This window comes from Rhinatrema bivittatum, chromosome 5 (assembly GCF_901001135.1).
Source record: "Rhinatrema bivittatum chromosome 5, aRhiBiv1.1, whole genome shotgun sequence".
Lineage (NCBI taxonomy): Eukaryota > Metazoa > Chordata > Amphibia > Gymnophiona > Rhinatrematidae > Rhinatrema > Rhinatrema bivittatum.
Genome location: NC_042619.1, coordinates 288,350,535 through 288,366,032, shown reverse-complemented (window position 1 = coordinate 288,366,032; position 15,498 = coordinate 288,350,535). Strand labels below are relative to the sequence as shown.

Here is a 15,498-nt window from a genome sequence, read left to right as displayed (position 1 = left end):
CATCATCATCTTTCCTCTTTCTCCACTCCTTGGCATCATCACTTTCTCTTCCCTCTCCTGCTGCTCCCCATACCAATCACCTTCTTATCCCTTTCCCCATCAACCCTGGCAACATGCCCTCTCCCTCACTTCCTGGCATCATCACCTTCTCTCTCTCTCTCTCCACTCCTCTCACTCACTGACATTATCATCATCAATCTTTCATTTCCCTGACACCCTGGCATCACCTTCCCTTAACCTCACTCCCTGGCATTATTATCACCTTCCCTCTCCTCTCCACCCCATTGAATTATCATCTCCCTCTCCCTCCACACTTCTTCCCCTGATCCCTGGCATCATCAACTTCCCTGTCCCCATCTCCTGGCATAATCACCTTCTCTTCCTTTCCCCCCCCCCCCCCCCCCCCCCAACACACACACACACACACTGTGGCACATTCATCTGTCCTTTTCCCACTCCACCTCCAATCCCTGAACAGCAAACAGCAAAAGCCTGGGAGCAGGCTTACCAAGTGCTGCTGCTTCCTCTCTTGCTAGCCTCCCTCTGCAATCTGAACTGAGCCAGGAGAAGGGGAAGCAGGAGCATCTGCCGATAAGCTCTGCTGTCTGACACCCTCTGCAGGCTGGAGGGCATTCTGCAGCCCAGGAGGGAAACAGGAAATGAGACTGCAGCTGTGGCACACCTACACTCCAGCCACGGCACACTAGTTGGGAAACATTACCCTAGAGCAGAGGTTCCCAAACTTTTCCTGGGGGACCCACAGCCCATCAGGTTTTCAGGATATCCACAATGAATATGCATGAGATAAAATTTGCATGCTATGGAGGCAGTGCATGCAAACTTATCTCATGCATATTCATTGTGGATATTCTGAAAACCAGACTAGGGTCCTTCAGGATAGGTTTGGGAACCACTGCCCTAGAGGAGAGGGGAGGTATGATAGGGACATTTAATTACGTCCAAGGTTTCTATGCACAGGAGGCTGTAGAACGAGGGGTCATGGGATGAGAGTAAAAGAGGGTAGACTTAGGAATAATCTAAGGAAATATTTATTTACAGAAAAGGGGAGTGGATGCATGGAAGAGCCTTCCTGTGGAGGTGGTGGAGAGAAGAATAGTATCTGGTCTGGAGTAAAAACAGGGGTATCTCTGAGAGGGTGTTAGGGATTGAAAAACTGAATTAGTTGGTGTGAATGGGCAGACTAAATAGGCTACATGGTCTTCTCCGAGAACCAGCAGGATGGCAGTCCTCACATATGGGTGACGTCATTCGATAGAGGCTGGCATGGAAAACTTGTGTCAAAGTTTCTAGAAGTTTGACTGGGCCTCTCTGAGCATGCGGCCACATGGAGTCCTTTTAGTCTTTTTTTTTTTTTTTTTTTCTGCAGAGCCTGGTAGTTCACCGTAATTGTGAGTCTCCCACTTTTAGGATTTTTTTCTGAGCAATTTTTGCATTCCAGTACTATTGGGATTGTGCTTGTCGATGCAGGGTCCATTGGTTTTCCTTTTAAACGTCCTTAGGAGGGGTTTTCAACATTTTTCAGTAAGTTTCCTTTTGTGTTCATGTGCTCAGTGCCCACTGGCCATTGAGGGCTGCTGCCATTGATTTTGATCTCATGTCTCTTTTTGTTTTGCGATGCTGTGTTATCAGGGTTACAGTGATGCTTTCAAAGCACAAGGACCATGTCTATCACAGATCCCCATGATAGATATGTCCTCTGCTTGGGGGCATCATATTACATCCAGGGTTGCCACAGAATGCACACAGATGACCCCATTTATAAAAGATGGACCAACTCTTCTGGCACCGGAAGACCGATCCATTAGTATCGGAGGCACCAACAATGAGGGACCTTGGAGCCACACCAATGCCCATCGAGCCATTGACATTGGTGTGACCATTGGCTTTGTTAGTGTTGATGTTGGTCAGGGTCTCTGGAGACAGGCTAGCATCCAGGCCGAAGTCGACATCAGGTTCATCTTCTTCTATCTCAGCATGGGGAAAGACCATGCCGAGCATCAAAGGAAGCCGAAGAAGAATCTGCATCAGTCCCCATTGCACAAGGATGCTCCGGCGTTTGCTGAGAAGCCCCAGAAGCAACCATGTGGTGAGGAGTGCCAGTCCTCCACAATTCCCAGGAGTTTAGCATGGCCTCCACTGGACCAAATGTCAGCTTTCTGTTCCTACTCTCTGTTCCGTAGAGGATCCTAATTGGTGTTGGCATTGGTGATTTTTGAGGAGGAGCTGAAGAAATGTGTTCAGCTTGCTGTGGAGAAGGCACTGCAAGGCCTCTGGGTCAAAGCACCAATGGCACCGGGACTGGCACCATAGCTCCTCGAGCTGCTGCTCTGCTCCCTGCAAGCACTTATCAGTGTTTGTCAGACATAGTTACCAGTGTTGGTGCACGCGGTGCCATCGATACCCAATGGGGCATTGGCGCCGCTACCTACTGGTCTGGTGGTTGTCCATGGTTCATCATAGAAAGAAGCTTCCCTGAAGACAGATGATGCCTCAGGGTTCAGGCCTTCCAGGCAGTCACTCCGGTACCCACATCACTGGCCAAGGACCAAGCACCATGAGATCCATCCCCTGTCAATGACAGCAAGGAGGATTCCCTTCAACCCTGGGTTAGGCTCCTCGGAGGCGTCAGAAAATGAGGCATCGGATGGCCTCCCCTCTGACACTTCTCCTCTCGCTGGCAGAAGGAAATCTTCTCGGAAGACCTCTCCTTTGTGGTTTGTCTGGCTGATGGCTGAAGCCATCCCTTTTAATTTAGAGACAGAGGAGGATACCCGACAGTACATGGACCTCATAAGGAGATCGTGGCTATCCCAGTGCACGAGATGCTTATGGAGTTACTGATGAGAATGTGAGAGAACCCCCTCCTGGTGGCTCCTGTCAATAAAGATGGTGGATGCAGTCTACATCATCCAGAAGGCTACCAAATTTGACAAGCGCCAGGTGTAGTGGTCAAATCTGCTCTTAGAAAGGCCAAGTGTACTCTGACCCACTCTTCGAAGACCCCGGGAGGCATCTAATGGCCATGGATACTCTTGGGAGAAAGGTGTTTCAGGGAGTTATGCTCATTGCCCGTATAGTGGCCTATCAGCTCTTCATGGGCTAATATATGTGGGACATCCTGAAGCAGGTGCAGGAGGTGACCAAGCAGCTTCCTTAACAGTAGCAAGACATCGTCCAGTCACTTGTGAATAAGGGTCTGGAGTATGGAAAACACAGGGTCCGCTTGATGTATGACTTTTTATTAAATTTTTAAACAATTACATAAAGCATTATTATACGCCTTATACCTGAAGGAGTAAACATTTATATCTCTTTAAGGAAGAAAGGGAGAATAATTAAACATTAAATCAAAACAGAATTTTTTAAATCATTCTTTTCCATTGTCTCATCCCCTATCAACAACTATGTTACTCTTTTTTACTCCTTAACCTATTTACCATGAAATTTGGGGAGAACAAACAGAAAATGGAGCAGTTCTAACCAAATACTACTACGTATTCTGAATTCAATTCTCTTTGAAATAAAGGAAGTTACAGGGTTATTATTATATTCCGGGTACATCAACTAAACCTAACCTGGATTCATTTCTTGAATTCAAAAATATTTCCAGCTGTTCGGGCTCCATAAAAATTTATTTTTATGTTTCCTTTGTTAACTAAGCTGTTTCATTGTATTCGACTAAGGAATTTTTTCCTGCTTTTTCTGTTTCACTGTAAACCGGCATGATTTGCATTTAATGCAAGAATGTCGGTATATAAAAGTTAAAAATAAATAAATAAAATATCTATTATTATCCATTGTTAGTACACATTTACAGGGAAACTTTATCAATATTTGAGCACCTAATAAACGGGCTCTTGGACAAAGAGACATTTTTTTCTATGTAATTGCGTTGTTCTTGTAATGTGCGGGTATATTCATATTCTTTCACCTAAGTAAACTTTGTTTCTATTGCGAAAGAAACGTTTGACTCCGTTGTCTCTTTTTCCAGGAACTAAGAATTTTAATAGCAACAATCCTCTTCTCTCTATTTGTTCTTCTTGTGATGTTTCTAAAAACCCAGTCAAATCTTCAAGTGGCAATGATGATATAGAGCACTCAGCTCGATTTTCCCCACTCTCAGTTGCTATTCCACCTCTTTCAGTAGTCTCAGGTAGGAAATATGCATTCATGATAGTGGGAAACTCACCACTTGGAAACAACAATATTTCTTGGAGATATTTTGCAAACTGTTCCTTTGGTGATATTAGCTTATACTTAGGGAAGTTCATTACTCTCAGATTATTATATCTGAGGTTATTTTCCAGACTTTCTAATCTCTTATTTGTCTTAGAGTCCCCTTGAATTAATCCAGATTGAACACCTTTTATCTGGTTAATTTGTGAGTCCAAGTCTTGAAGTTTAGCTGAGTTTGCTGAGACCACCGGGTTTACCACATTAAATTGATCTTAGAAACCTGATATAGAAACAATTGCCTTTCCAATCGCAGAAACTGCATTCCACAGCACATCTAGAGTCACTATTTCAGGTTTTTTTGCTAAAGTAATTCCAATAATATTTACCAGTGAATCCTGCAGTGTTTCTCCCAGCTTGGACAGGTTTGTCGAACTCCTTCCAATAGTGGTGATTCCTGGCAGAACACTGCCTACACCACTTAAAGCCCCGATGTTTATTTCTTTCAGGGTGGTTAAAACTCCTCCGTCCTGAAGTTGCCCCGTCTCTCTGGCGGTTGAGCCTTCCTCGCACACTTCCCCCACTTGAAGCAACTTCAGCTCCAGGGATTCAGCTGACCCGCACGCTCCGACAAGGGCAGGGGAGGAGGGGGTATCCAGTGCACCAGGGCTTAACGATGGTTCATCAAGACGTCCTGAGGCTTGCTCCTCCTCCTGCATGACTGCCAACTCTCCTGGGCTTAATCCCGTCGCGACATAGAACTCTCGGATTGTCGTCTGAAACGGGGAAGTCTTCAGGGGTTCGAGGTTCCCTCCCTTACCTTCCCCTTTCTTTTTGTGTGCGGCATAGTTAGTCAAAGGAAATTATTTCTGCATGGCGATTGGGAGCTCATCTCTCCGCGTCCTTCCTTCACGACGCCATTTTGTTCTCCCCATGTATGATGTTTTTGAAGCAGCATTGAGAGTCTCTGCCACAGGGATCGGCGCCTGAAGATTCGTTGGCTACGGACTTCAGATCTCCATGCCATTCACTGGAGAGAATCTTTTTGGAGATCATGTGAAGGATGCGGTAGCCCAGACCTGTGATCACTGTGCAACGCTTTAACAGCTCTCTGCGAGCACTCAGCATCTGGCCTCCTCATCTAGGAGACCTCAGAGATCGAGCCTGTGGAAGTCTTTCTTCTGCCTGAGGAGACTATCATCTGTCATCTGTGACTTAAACAGTTTCATACATCTTCAATCACATTCCATCTTAAGATCCTTTTGCTAATAAATGCTATTTTGAAATTTTTTATGTACAAGTATAAAATATATAAAAAATAATGCAGTTATATATAATTTTTGGACTTTATGGACAGATGACTATAACTCAAGATGTAAATTGGGCATAAGTCATATAAATATGTATGCAGGCCATGTCACATATATGATGATGACGACCATATAAAATAGTATGAGATCATTTTACTAAGCCATGTGCATGAAATCCTTGTTTCTAGTATTTCATTTTTTTTCACTCTTAGTTTCTCTCTTGTTCTGTATTTTTACATATTGCTTTTTGACATGACTATGAAGACCCAGATTTACAGTGAATTTCCAGCATAAGACCCTTTAGCAAGAGTACATATTGAAAGTAGACTTCTGATGATGAGCTTAGGAAGTGAATATATCCCTAATTCTGGAATATATATATATATATCCATTAGTGTACCTTGTTTCTTCAGCTGTAGGAGCATTTTCTTTAATGAAGGTGTGAGTTAGCGCCCCTAATGTTCCCCTGTTTGTCAGTGCAGGACCAGGCTAGACACCTGGTCTACCTTAAATTCTCTAAGGAGAATATGCTCTGTAGGGATCCTGCGGGGCAGGTGGGGCTCAGAGGGCATAACCAGAGACTGGGGAATAAGAGCTGGGATCCAGGTGGGGATAACCAGATCAGGCCCATGTCTCCAGGAGGAAGGGAGTTCCCATATGCAATACTGTCTAAACCCTGAGCTGAGATGAAGCAACACACTGTACGTAAAGAGAGTAGCCTGTCTGAAGAGAAGACAGTCTACTATTGTGCATGTGTGAATAAAGAACATGTGTTAAGAAAGGCTGGAGTAAGGCTAGTTTGTCTCCAGGTCTGTGGGATTCACCGCTCCTTCCCACAAATGGTGTCGCACGTGGGATGTTTCTAAGCTTTGCACAGAAAAACCCCAGCCTCCAAGAAAGTGTCTGTTTTGGAGTAAAGAAAGTTATGAAGGGGACCTGTGGTTCTAAACACTGTATAGAACCTATGGGGGCCTCTGGCTCTAAAACTAAGTACAGAATGCAGGAGTGCAGGGTGGTTTGTGAAAGGGTGTGGCAGAAGCTTCACTGAAGAGAAAAGTTTCAGGTAGAGAGGAAACAGTGTGTGGGCCTGTTTGCAGGGACAGCCAGGAAATTTTAGGGTTGAACCGGCTAAAGGGAGAAGCCCTGCTGGGAGATAGGCAGGGATTTAACAGTGAACAAATTATTGCAGTTCAAGCAGACCTTTTTTTTTTTTTTTTTTTTACTTTTTTTGCCTTGAAAAGAAAAGTGAAAGAAACATCTGTGCAGCAGGGCTGTGCTGACCAGGGTGTGGCCCTAGGGAAGCTGCCAAGGTGGGCCTTGAGTATGGTAAATGGAAGCTGGGTGTGGCCCTCTTCCAGCAAACAAGCCACTCTGCAGGGAAAGTGTGCATCCCCAAAATGCAGCAGTCTGAGAACATGACTGAAGAAGGTTGGCAAGCATTGTTGGAGTCCTAGAATGGCAGAAGACATTATAGGAGAGCCTCATAAAACACTATCTTGCCTTACTTCTTGGGAAAAAGAACCTGGAAGCAAGCAAGCCTCTTGTTGGTTCCTCTTTAGAGAAAAGCTTGTGTGGCCGGGGAACTGAAGAAGTTACTACAGAGGACTCAGTGGAGAACCAGCAGCTGAGTGGTACTACAGGGGGTCCTGGTGAAGACTCTGTAGGGTGCCCAAACACAACTGGGAGTCCAGGAATAGTTCCTATGAGAAGCGCAGAGAAGAGGAGTCACAGAGAGCCCTAAGGAGAGCAAATCAGACTGCTCAGGAGGCGGCAGTGTTGAGAAGTGGGAAGTCTGTGCTGCAGACGGTCCAAATGAAGATCCTGTAGGGTGCCCAAACACTGCTGGGAGCCTCAAAACACCTCCCATGAGAGGCCTAGAGATAGAGGGCACAGAAAGGAAAGTGAGAGATGCCATGGTGAGCCCAGACTGTGGCACTGTGGAAACCCCAGCGAGTGAGATTGCAGAGGAGCCAGCAACCAGTGGGGGAAAGTGGCCAGATTGTACAGTGGTGGAAATTGTGGAGAGCCCAGAGGGAGGCACCGCGGAGAGCCCAGAGGATGGCATGATGGAGAATTCAGCTACTGAGGGTACAGAGGAGCCAGCACTGGTGGTTCCCCAGTCAGTCTATATAGCTCCAGTGGGATGGAATGCGAACCCGGAGCCAGCAAAAGACTTAATTAAAGGACTGGGGATGTGCACTGTGCGAATGGTAGATGGGGGTGGTGGTCATGATGTGGTCAAGAGTAACCCTAAGAGAAGGGAACTGGGAGGTCTTGGACTCTCTTGGATGGAATCCAGGAAGGAGTAGGGACGCTAGGCTCGATGGGTCCAAGCTGAGGGGGGAGGGGTATGTGATGCAGCGCCCCTAGTGTTCCCCTATTTACTGGTGCATGACCAGGCTAGATGCCTTGTCCACTTTAAAATCCCTAAGGGAGAGTATGCTGTATGGGCGGGATCCTGCAGGGCAGGTGGGGCTCAGTGGTTGTAACCAGAGACTGGGGAATAAGAGCTGGGATCCAGGTGGGGATAACCCAGATCAGGCCATGAACTACTTGATTGTATTGTTCACCACTGCTGTCTTTGCTTTCTTACATCTCAAGCCATTCTTGATCCATTCCAGTCTGGTTTTTGCCCTCTACATTCAACTGAAACAGCCCTTGCCAAAGTTTCCAGTGACCTGTTTATGGCTAAAGCCAAAGGTCTTTATTCTATCCTTGTCCTTCTTGACCTGTCTGCTGCTTTTGACACTGTTGATCACCACCTACTCCTTGATGGTCTGTCCACACTTTTAGCATTTCCTCTTAGTGGTTCCTCCTCTACTGGCATTCCACTATCAGTTGGTGTGCCTCAGGGCTCCATCCTGGGCCCTCGTCTCTTCTCACTAAATACTAATTCCCTTGGTGCTCTGATTTATGCTGATGACGCCCAGATCTACCTGTGTACACCAGAAATTTCACCAGAAATCCAATCCCTGATCTCAGCCTGCCTGTTTGACTTGCTACCTGGATGTCCCGCCGCCACCTTAAACTCAACATAGTCAAGACAGAGCTCCTTTTCTTTCCCCCCCAAGCCCACCTCCCCCTTTCTCTTTTCTCTGTTTCTGTGGATAACCCGGTTAACATCCCTGTCCCATCAGCTTGTAACCTTGGCGTCCTCTTCGACTCCTCTCTCTCCTTCTCTACACATATCCAAAACACTATTAAAACATGTCATTTCTTTCTTTATAACATTGCCAAAATCTGTACTTTCGTTTCTGAACACACTACCAGAACCCTTACCCACTCGCTCATCTCTTCCTGCTTAGACTATTGCAACCTGCTCCTCACAGATCTACTGGCAAGACATCTTTCTCCACTGCAATCTGTCCTAAATTCAGCTGCGCGACTTATCTTTCTCCAATGCTCACATAACCCCTCTTCTGAAATCACTGCATTGGCCTCCCTATCTGCTCCCGCATATAGTTCAAGCTTCTCTTTCTCACCTACAAATGCCTGCACTTTGCAGCACCTCACTACCTCTCCTCTTACCTCTCTCTACACCCCTCCTCGTGCACTCTGCTCGTGGGGTAAAGTTATTCCTATCCATGCCCTTCTCCACTACTGCCAATTCCAGACTCCGTGCTTTCCACCTGGCTGCAACGTGTGCTTGGAATAGTCTTCCTGAACTGGTGCATCATGTTCCCTCTCTTGACATGTTTAAATCCCATCTAAAGACCCACCTTTTTGAAACCACTTTTAAATCTTATGCCTGATTGTCTGCTTTTGGTCTTGACTAATTTTCTTTTCTTTTAACCAAGTCTCTTGTCCTATATATTTGTCATTAGATTGTAAGCTCTATGAGCAGGGACTGTCTTTTTGTATTTTTGTTCAACACTGCATATGTTGTGTAGCGCTGTAGAAATGTTTAGTAATAGTAGTAGGCCCAGGTCTCCGGGAGGAAGTCAGTTCCTGTATGCAATACTATCCAAACCCTGAGCTGAGAAGAAGCAACGCACCTTAAATAGAATACCCTGTCTGAGAAGAAAACAGTCTACTGTTGTGAAAAAAGAATATGTTTTAAGAGAGGCTGGAATCAATATAGTTTATCTCTAGGCCTGTGGGAATCACTGCTCATTCCCACAGAAGGGAAATCTAATTGGTTTGTTGAGAAATTCATCTTACTTACCCCGATGCTGGAAGCATCTTAGGCACCTAGAATTTGGGGCAGGATGTCATTCTAGACCTAAAAGAAGCTGCTGCTGTTAGCTCAAGCTGGGGAAAAATACTACTGCAGGCCTGGACCAGAGAGAGACACTGCTGCTCCCATGCTGGGGAGAGACAGAGTTGTGGCCCAGGCCTGGGAGAGTGACTGTTTTTCTGCTGTGGCCAAGCTGGGTCAGGGAAAGAGCTGAGAAGGTAGGGGAGGAAAGGTAGGAGTGGATAGAAGCTAGAACAAGAAAGTAAAAGTCAAATGTAAAACAAAAAGAGCAAAACAAGAAAAATATGTAGCCAGAGATGAGAGTAAAAGCAAAACAAAGTCATTGGCAAAAAAAACAATTATCCTGACTCCTGAAAATATTTTAGCTGGCGCCCAAGTTAGAAGATTTTTCCATCCTTGTCTTACCCCATTTGATCATGGACCATAATAATGTGGCTCTTACTGCTGGGATTTCAGCTTGCTGTTCTCCTCAAATGTCAATTTTTAAGCTTCTCCACCCTGATAAAGTGCCTTCCTGGCCTACTTTTTGAACTGTTTGCTTATGGTCCTGCCTAGACAAGTTCTGTAATAATAATTGCAGTGCATCTAGTACAGATTCATTAGTAGTGTGTTATGAGAGGATGTTTCCTGAATGATGCACTGACTTATGACTCATTATACTTGATGTTATGCCTGTCAGTGTAGCACCAGAAAAAAAAAATCTAGCTATCTGCTTAAGAACTGGAAAAGTGACCAAAGAGAATGTACTCCGTTTTTGTCAAAATCCACACTTCTCATAGCTACAATGTAACAATATTCACTTTCTTTCAGTTCTGATCCTTAGCAAAAAACTTGTTTTGTCTGTGCGCTTATCCGCCTCACCTAAAAATGAGCCAAACTCAACACCCACATGCACTCACTGGTGATTTAACACCTTTGCTACTTTTTGGAGGTGAAGCAAGAATGGCTTGTAATATCTTGTGCCTAGCAGACCTATGTAGACCCTGGAATTATTCATATAGAACTGATGGGTAGAAACTAAAAGCATGATCTGTTACTAAAACATGACACTTGGTGCATGTATCACATTGCTGGTGACTGTATTCCCCACATTTATGGATATTCTTGTTCTCTCTTTCTGTACTAAGTTAGTATAGAAATGGTGCTAGACTACACAGTGGCTGGGTGTTTAGTACTAACTAGAAAGTGGGACATCTGTGTTATTTTCCTGGTTCAGACTCTTACTTCATAAGCTAGTGGTGATTGGGGTTGCTGTTGAAGTAGAGCTCATCGCCTCTGGAGGAGGGACTTGCTCTTGAGGCGATACTTAGTGATTGATAAGAGGTAAATACTGGACATAGCTCATGATTTAGAAGACCTGCATCCCTCTCTTTCACAGGAGAAACCACTGCAATACCTGGTCTCTTATGGGATGGGCCGTGAGAGAAAAATTGAAAAATATTGGAGATGGTGCATGCTGGCGATCTAAAGAGCTAGGTGGGCAGGAGTTAGAAGAATGACCATTTTAATGGAGGATAAAGGTGAATAAAAAAGGTGTGCTTGCTTAAATACTGTTGCTTAAATCAAGGAAGAAAACTCCCTTATTTGAATACACAAAATCACACTTTCTGACACTGAACATGTCCAGTTTTTCTATTTTTTGTAAGCAGTTGGCTATAAGAAATGTCAGAACATTTTTCCTGAGGCTAAAAGAGAAATGGGTAATTTTGCAGGTGTTTCTTTTCCTTAGTTTGATTAGTTCTACAGAAGAAAAAATATTAATGTTTGTTTTTTATTTTAATCACACAGCTGATATAATTTCTACGGTAGAATTTAATCATTCTGGAGAATTACTAGCAACAGGAGACAAGGGGGGCAGAGTTGTTATCTTCCAGCAAGAGCAGGAGGTAAGTAACACTATTATATGTTTCAATTCTAGTAAAACCCCTCCTAACTATTAAGCATGTCCTTGTCTGTTCCTCCCTACGTCAGCTTTTATAACTTGTTAACCTCCCTGCCACACCTTGCCCTCAGCACAGGTGTCTCCCCGGGTTAGTATTTCCAAATAGGTTTGTTTTGCACATACCATAACAGGAATGAACCTCATTTTTAAGCCAGGGTATGACCGGTATGATTTCAGTGTCTCAAATGAACTCCTATTGCTTTTTTTAATACGTATATTGTGCCAAAGGGAGCTTCCCTCCGGAGTTCATAATGTGAGATATAGATATATATAGATATATCTGTCTATATCTATATATGTATATCTATAGGCTGTGTAACATTAATGTCCTTTTTCAAGCCTCAGCTCATGCATTCCATCAAGCTTTTCTCTGAACTCTTCCCTTTCAGTATGCTAGTCTCACACACACTATCTTGCATTCTCCAAGGGCAATCAGGATGTTAGAGTCCTCACAGATGAGGTGATATCATCACACAGAGCCCTGGCCAAAAGCCTAGATTTCATAGCTTCTAGAGCTTTCAAAGCTATACTGAGTGTGTAAGGTTGTCCCATGTCACAGGTATTTACAAAGATCCCCTTGGTTCCATTTTTTTTCCACAGAACCAGTTTGTTTATCTTGTCAGAGTTGAAGTTTCTTCACGTAAAAGAAAAACAACCCCCCCCCCCCTTTCTCTTTTATTTTCCATGTGGGACCCTCTTATTAACTTAGAAAGAAAACTTAGAATGTTGAAAAACCTTTTTACACAGCCCCATCAGAACAGATACCTGTGCATAAATTGGCATTGGTCAGGCATTTTTTGAATCAGTATCAAGTTGTTTGATTTTGCATTTGATATTTTTCATCTGATGTCTACCAGAGTGCAGCCACATTATGTCAGACACAGACCTATGTGACAGATGTATGCTGTACCTAGGGTGCGACCACAGTGTCATGGGATACTCTACATGTGGTAAGTTGACTCCTAGAGGCTGTCAGACAAGTCAAAGAGCTCAAGGAAAAGATCTTTGTGTTGGATATGTTTGAAGCATCTGCAATGACATTAGAGGTATCGATATCAAGGGACAGAAGAGCTGCACCAGATGCTGGTGGTGCATCAGAATCAAGAAAGCATCGTCCATCGTAGACACTGAGCACTGGTAGAGGCTGAAGAAACCGAGCATCTTTTAGTTCCTCTCACCTGATCAAAGCAAATTACTTCATTTCATCTGCACAGAGGAGCAGAGATGTGAAGCAGAAGTGAAGGCAGAGAAACACGGTCATCTGATGCACGGTCACCAGAGCAGGGAGATATTGGCAGTAACCATGCATCCCCTGGGGAATCCCTACAGAGAAGGCCATTTGCCAAGAGAGTCTGGGAAAATGCAACAACCTTCAAGGACCCAAGTCACAACCACCAATATACTTCAAGTGACCCAGAAGGATGTGATCTCTCCTCCTACCTCCCACCCTGAGTTGGTATTGGCAGTTTTTAAGGAGGAATTTAACATGCAGATCCAGGAGATCATGGAAGGTCAACTGGCTCAATTCGGTGAACCTGCATTGACATCAATGTAGACTGAAATCTAACTCACCCTGAAAGCTGTCAATGCACCAGCAGCTGTGGTATCGATACCAGTTACCAGATACAGAGGAGCATCGGTATCAAATCTACCCTCATTGCTGACTATTTCCAGTGCATCAGGAGGAGAACCTTGCCTGATACACCAGGATATATTGGGATCTATGGGCCCCAACTCTTCCCCGCCGACTCAAGTTCTTTCAAAAGGGGTTGATGGACAGAGATGTGCGTATTTGAACCACATCACCGATTTTACCATTGTATTCAGAGACTGAGGGTACTTGGGGATATGAATATGGATCTGCAAATTTTTCTGAAAGGTAGATTTTACAGATCTCCCCTCTGACTCTTCTTCTCCACAGGAAAGGAAGAGGTCCCCAAAAGAAGATCTTTCTTTCCGACTTTGTGAGGGAAATGCCTAAGGGCATTCCATTTGATTTGGAGGAGGAGAAGGCAGAACTCTATGCTCAACTTTTGGATCTCCTCCAATTTCTCAATCCTTCAAAGGAAATTGTGGCAGTGCCTATTCATGATATCCTTAAGGAGGCACAGATGAGGATTTGGGAAACCCCTCTTTCTGAACATCCAGTTAACAAGAAAGAGGAAGTGATGAATCATGTCCAAAATGCCCTGGGATTTGAAAAACAGCTTCCGCCCCAATTCTACTACAGTCTATAGTAGAATTGGCTCTCAAAAGAGCCAAGTAGTCCATGAAACACTCCTCGATTTCCCCTAAGAAAGAGTTTCATGACTTGACACTTTTGGGAAAAGTGTTATCAGGATGCTATGCTCACATCCCACATAGTAATCCTACCAACTCTTTATGAGTCAATACTTATGGCATATTCTAGAAAAGGTCAAGGCCTGATTTTCATCAGAAGGTATCTGATGACTTAAAAGCACCAGTGAACAAGTGTAAAGAGTGTGGAAAACACTTGGTCTATTTAATCTATGATGATTTAGAGAATGCATTGAGAGCCTCTGCAATAGGAATCGTTGCTTGCAGGCTCTCATGGCTTAAGCTTCTAACCTTAGAACAGATTTACAAGACAAGCTTTCTGACATCCCTGTAAGGGAGACTGTCTCCTCAAGGAAGCAATGGATCAAATAAAAGACCACATCTTTATGCTTTAGATTTGCTTCAAGGACAAGCAGGATGGCAGTCCTCACACATGGGTGACATCATCTGATGGAGCCTGGCACAGAAAAACTAAATCAAAGTTTCTAGAACTTTGACTCTGACCCTCACTGGGCATGCCCACGGCATGCTATTATGCCACACAGGATCCCTTTAGTCTCTCTCTCTCTCTCTCTCCATGGAGCCCAGAAGACATCGTTCTTCTCTTTTTTTTTTTTTTTTTTTCTGTGGAGTTTTGTGCAGGTTTTTTTTGTGCATTTTCCTTCAGCTTTGACTGACTTTTGTGCGGTCCTGTGGTTTCTTCACTTCTAGGTCCCTAGTTAAGTTTTTTGCTGTTTTTCTAAGTTTCAGTTCGCTGCCATGCCCCAGAGTAGTGGGGCTGTCTGTCTGCTGGTCATCAATCCATTGATTTTGCATCCCTTTTATTTTGTACTAACATAGTCTAGTGCAGCGCTTCTCAACCGGTATGTCGCGACACACTAGTGTGTCGCCAAACACTGGCAGGTGTGTCGCGTCTCTCGGTGTCCCACTGCCCGTTGCACTTCCCTTCTCCCTTTTTTCTAGCCCCAGAGGGCCAATTGGAAGCCTCCTTTCTTCCTACCCCCATTGCCCAATGGGAAGCCGCCTTCATTCTGCCTGCCCCCACGCAGGCCAATCTGAAACCTCCTCCCTTCTACCTACCAGTGGGAGTAGGAAGAATGGAGGAAGCCTTTGATTGGCCAGTGAGGCAGGCATCGCCTAGCCCAGGGGTGGGATGGAAGAATAGCAGTTTCGGACGCTGACGAAGCATGGCCGCCACAGCCTGTGGCGGCGAAGAGGAAACCGGACGCCGACGAAGCATGGCAGCCACGGAAACAGGATGCCAACGAAGCATGGCCGCCACAGCCCGTGGCGGTGAAGAGGAAACCGGACCCCGACCGAAGCTACCACAGGAGCCCATCCCCGTGGTGGCGCAAAAAGAAGGCCCGTCGGAATAAAGCTGTGGCGGAACTGGAGCCCATCCCTGCAGTGAAGATAGAATACATTTTTTGGTGAGAGCGGGTGTGTCTGTGTGTGTGCACGAGTGCCTCGGTGAGAGCTGGTGTGTCTGTGGGTGTGCACGAGTGCCTTGGCGAGAGCTGGTGTGTCTGTGGGCGTGTATGAGTGCCTGGGTGAGA

General features: G+C 45.0%; 1 protein-coding gene across 4 annotated transcripts in view; it reads left to right on the top strand.

Moving 5' to 3' along the window:
* The window catches only part of PPP2R2A (protein phosphatase 2 regulatory subunit Balpha), a 247,466-nt gene that overhangs the window by 83,810 nt on the left and 148,158 nt on the right, over positions 1 to 15,498 (top strand). For 2 of the 4 annotated variants that reach the window (XR_003857077.1, XM_029604089.1), the window contains exon 3: positions 11,491 to 11,588. Coding sequence is in view for 2 of the 4 variants with exons in the window: in XM_029604089.1 (XP_029459949.1) it covers positions 11,491 to 11,588 (98 nt within the window). In the remaining 2 variants the exon portion in view is untranslated. Of the gene's footprint in view, positions 1 to 11,080; positions 11,236 to 11,490; positions 11,589 to 15,498 lie in introns of all 4 variants that reach the window. The other 2 variants (XM_029604090.1, XM_029604091.1) reach the window with 2 other exon arrangements.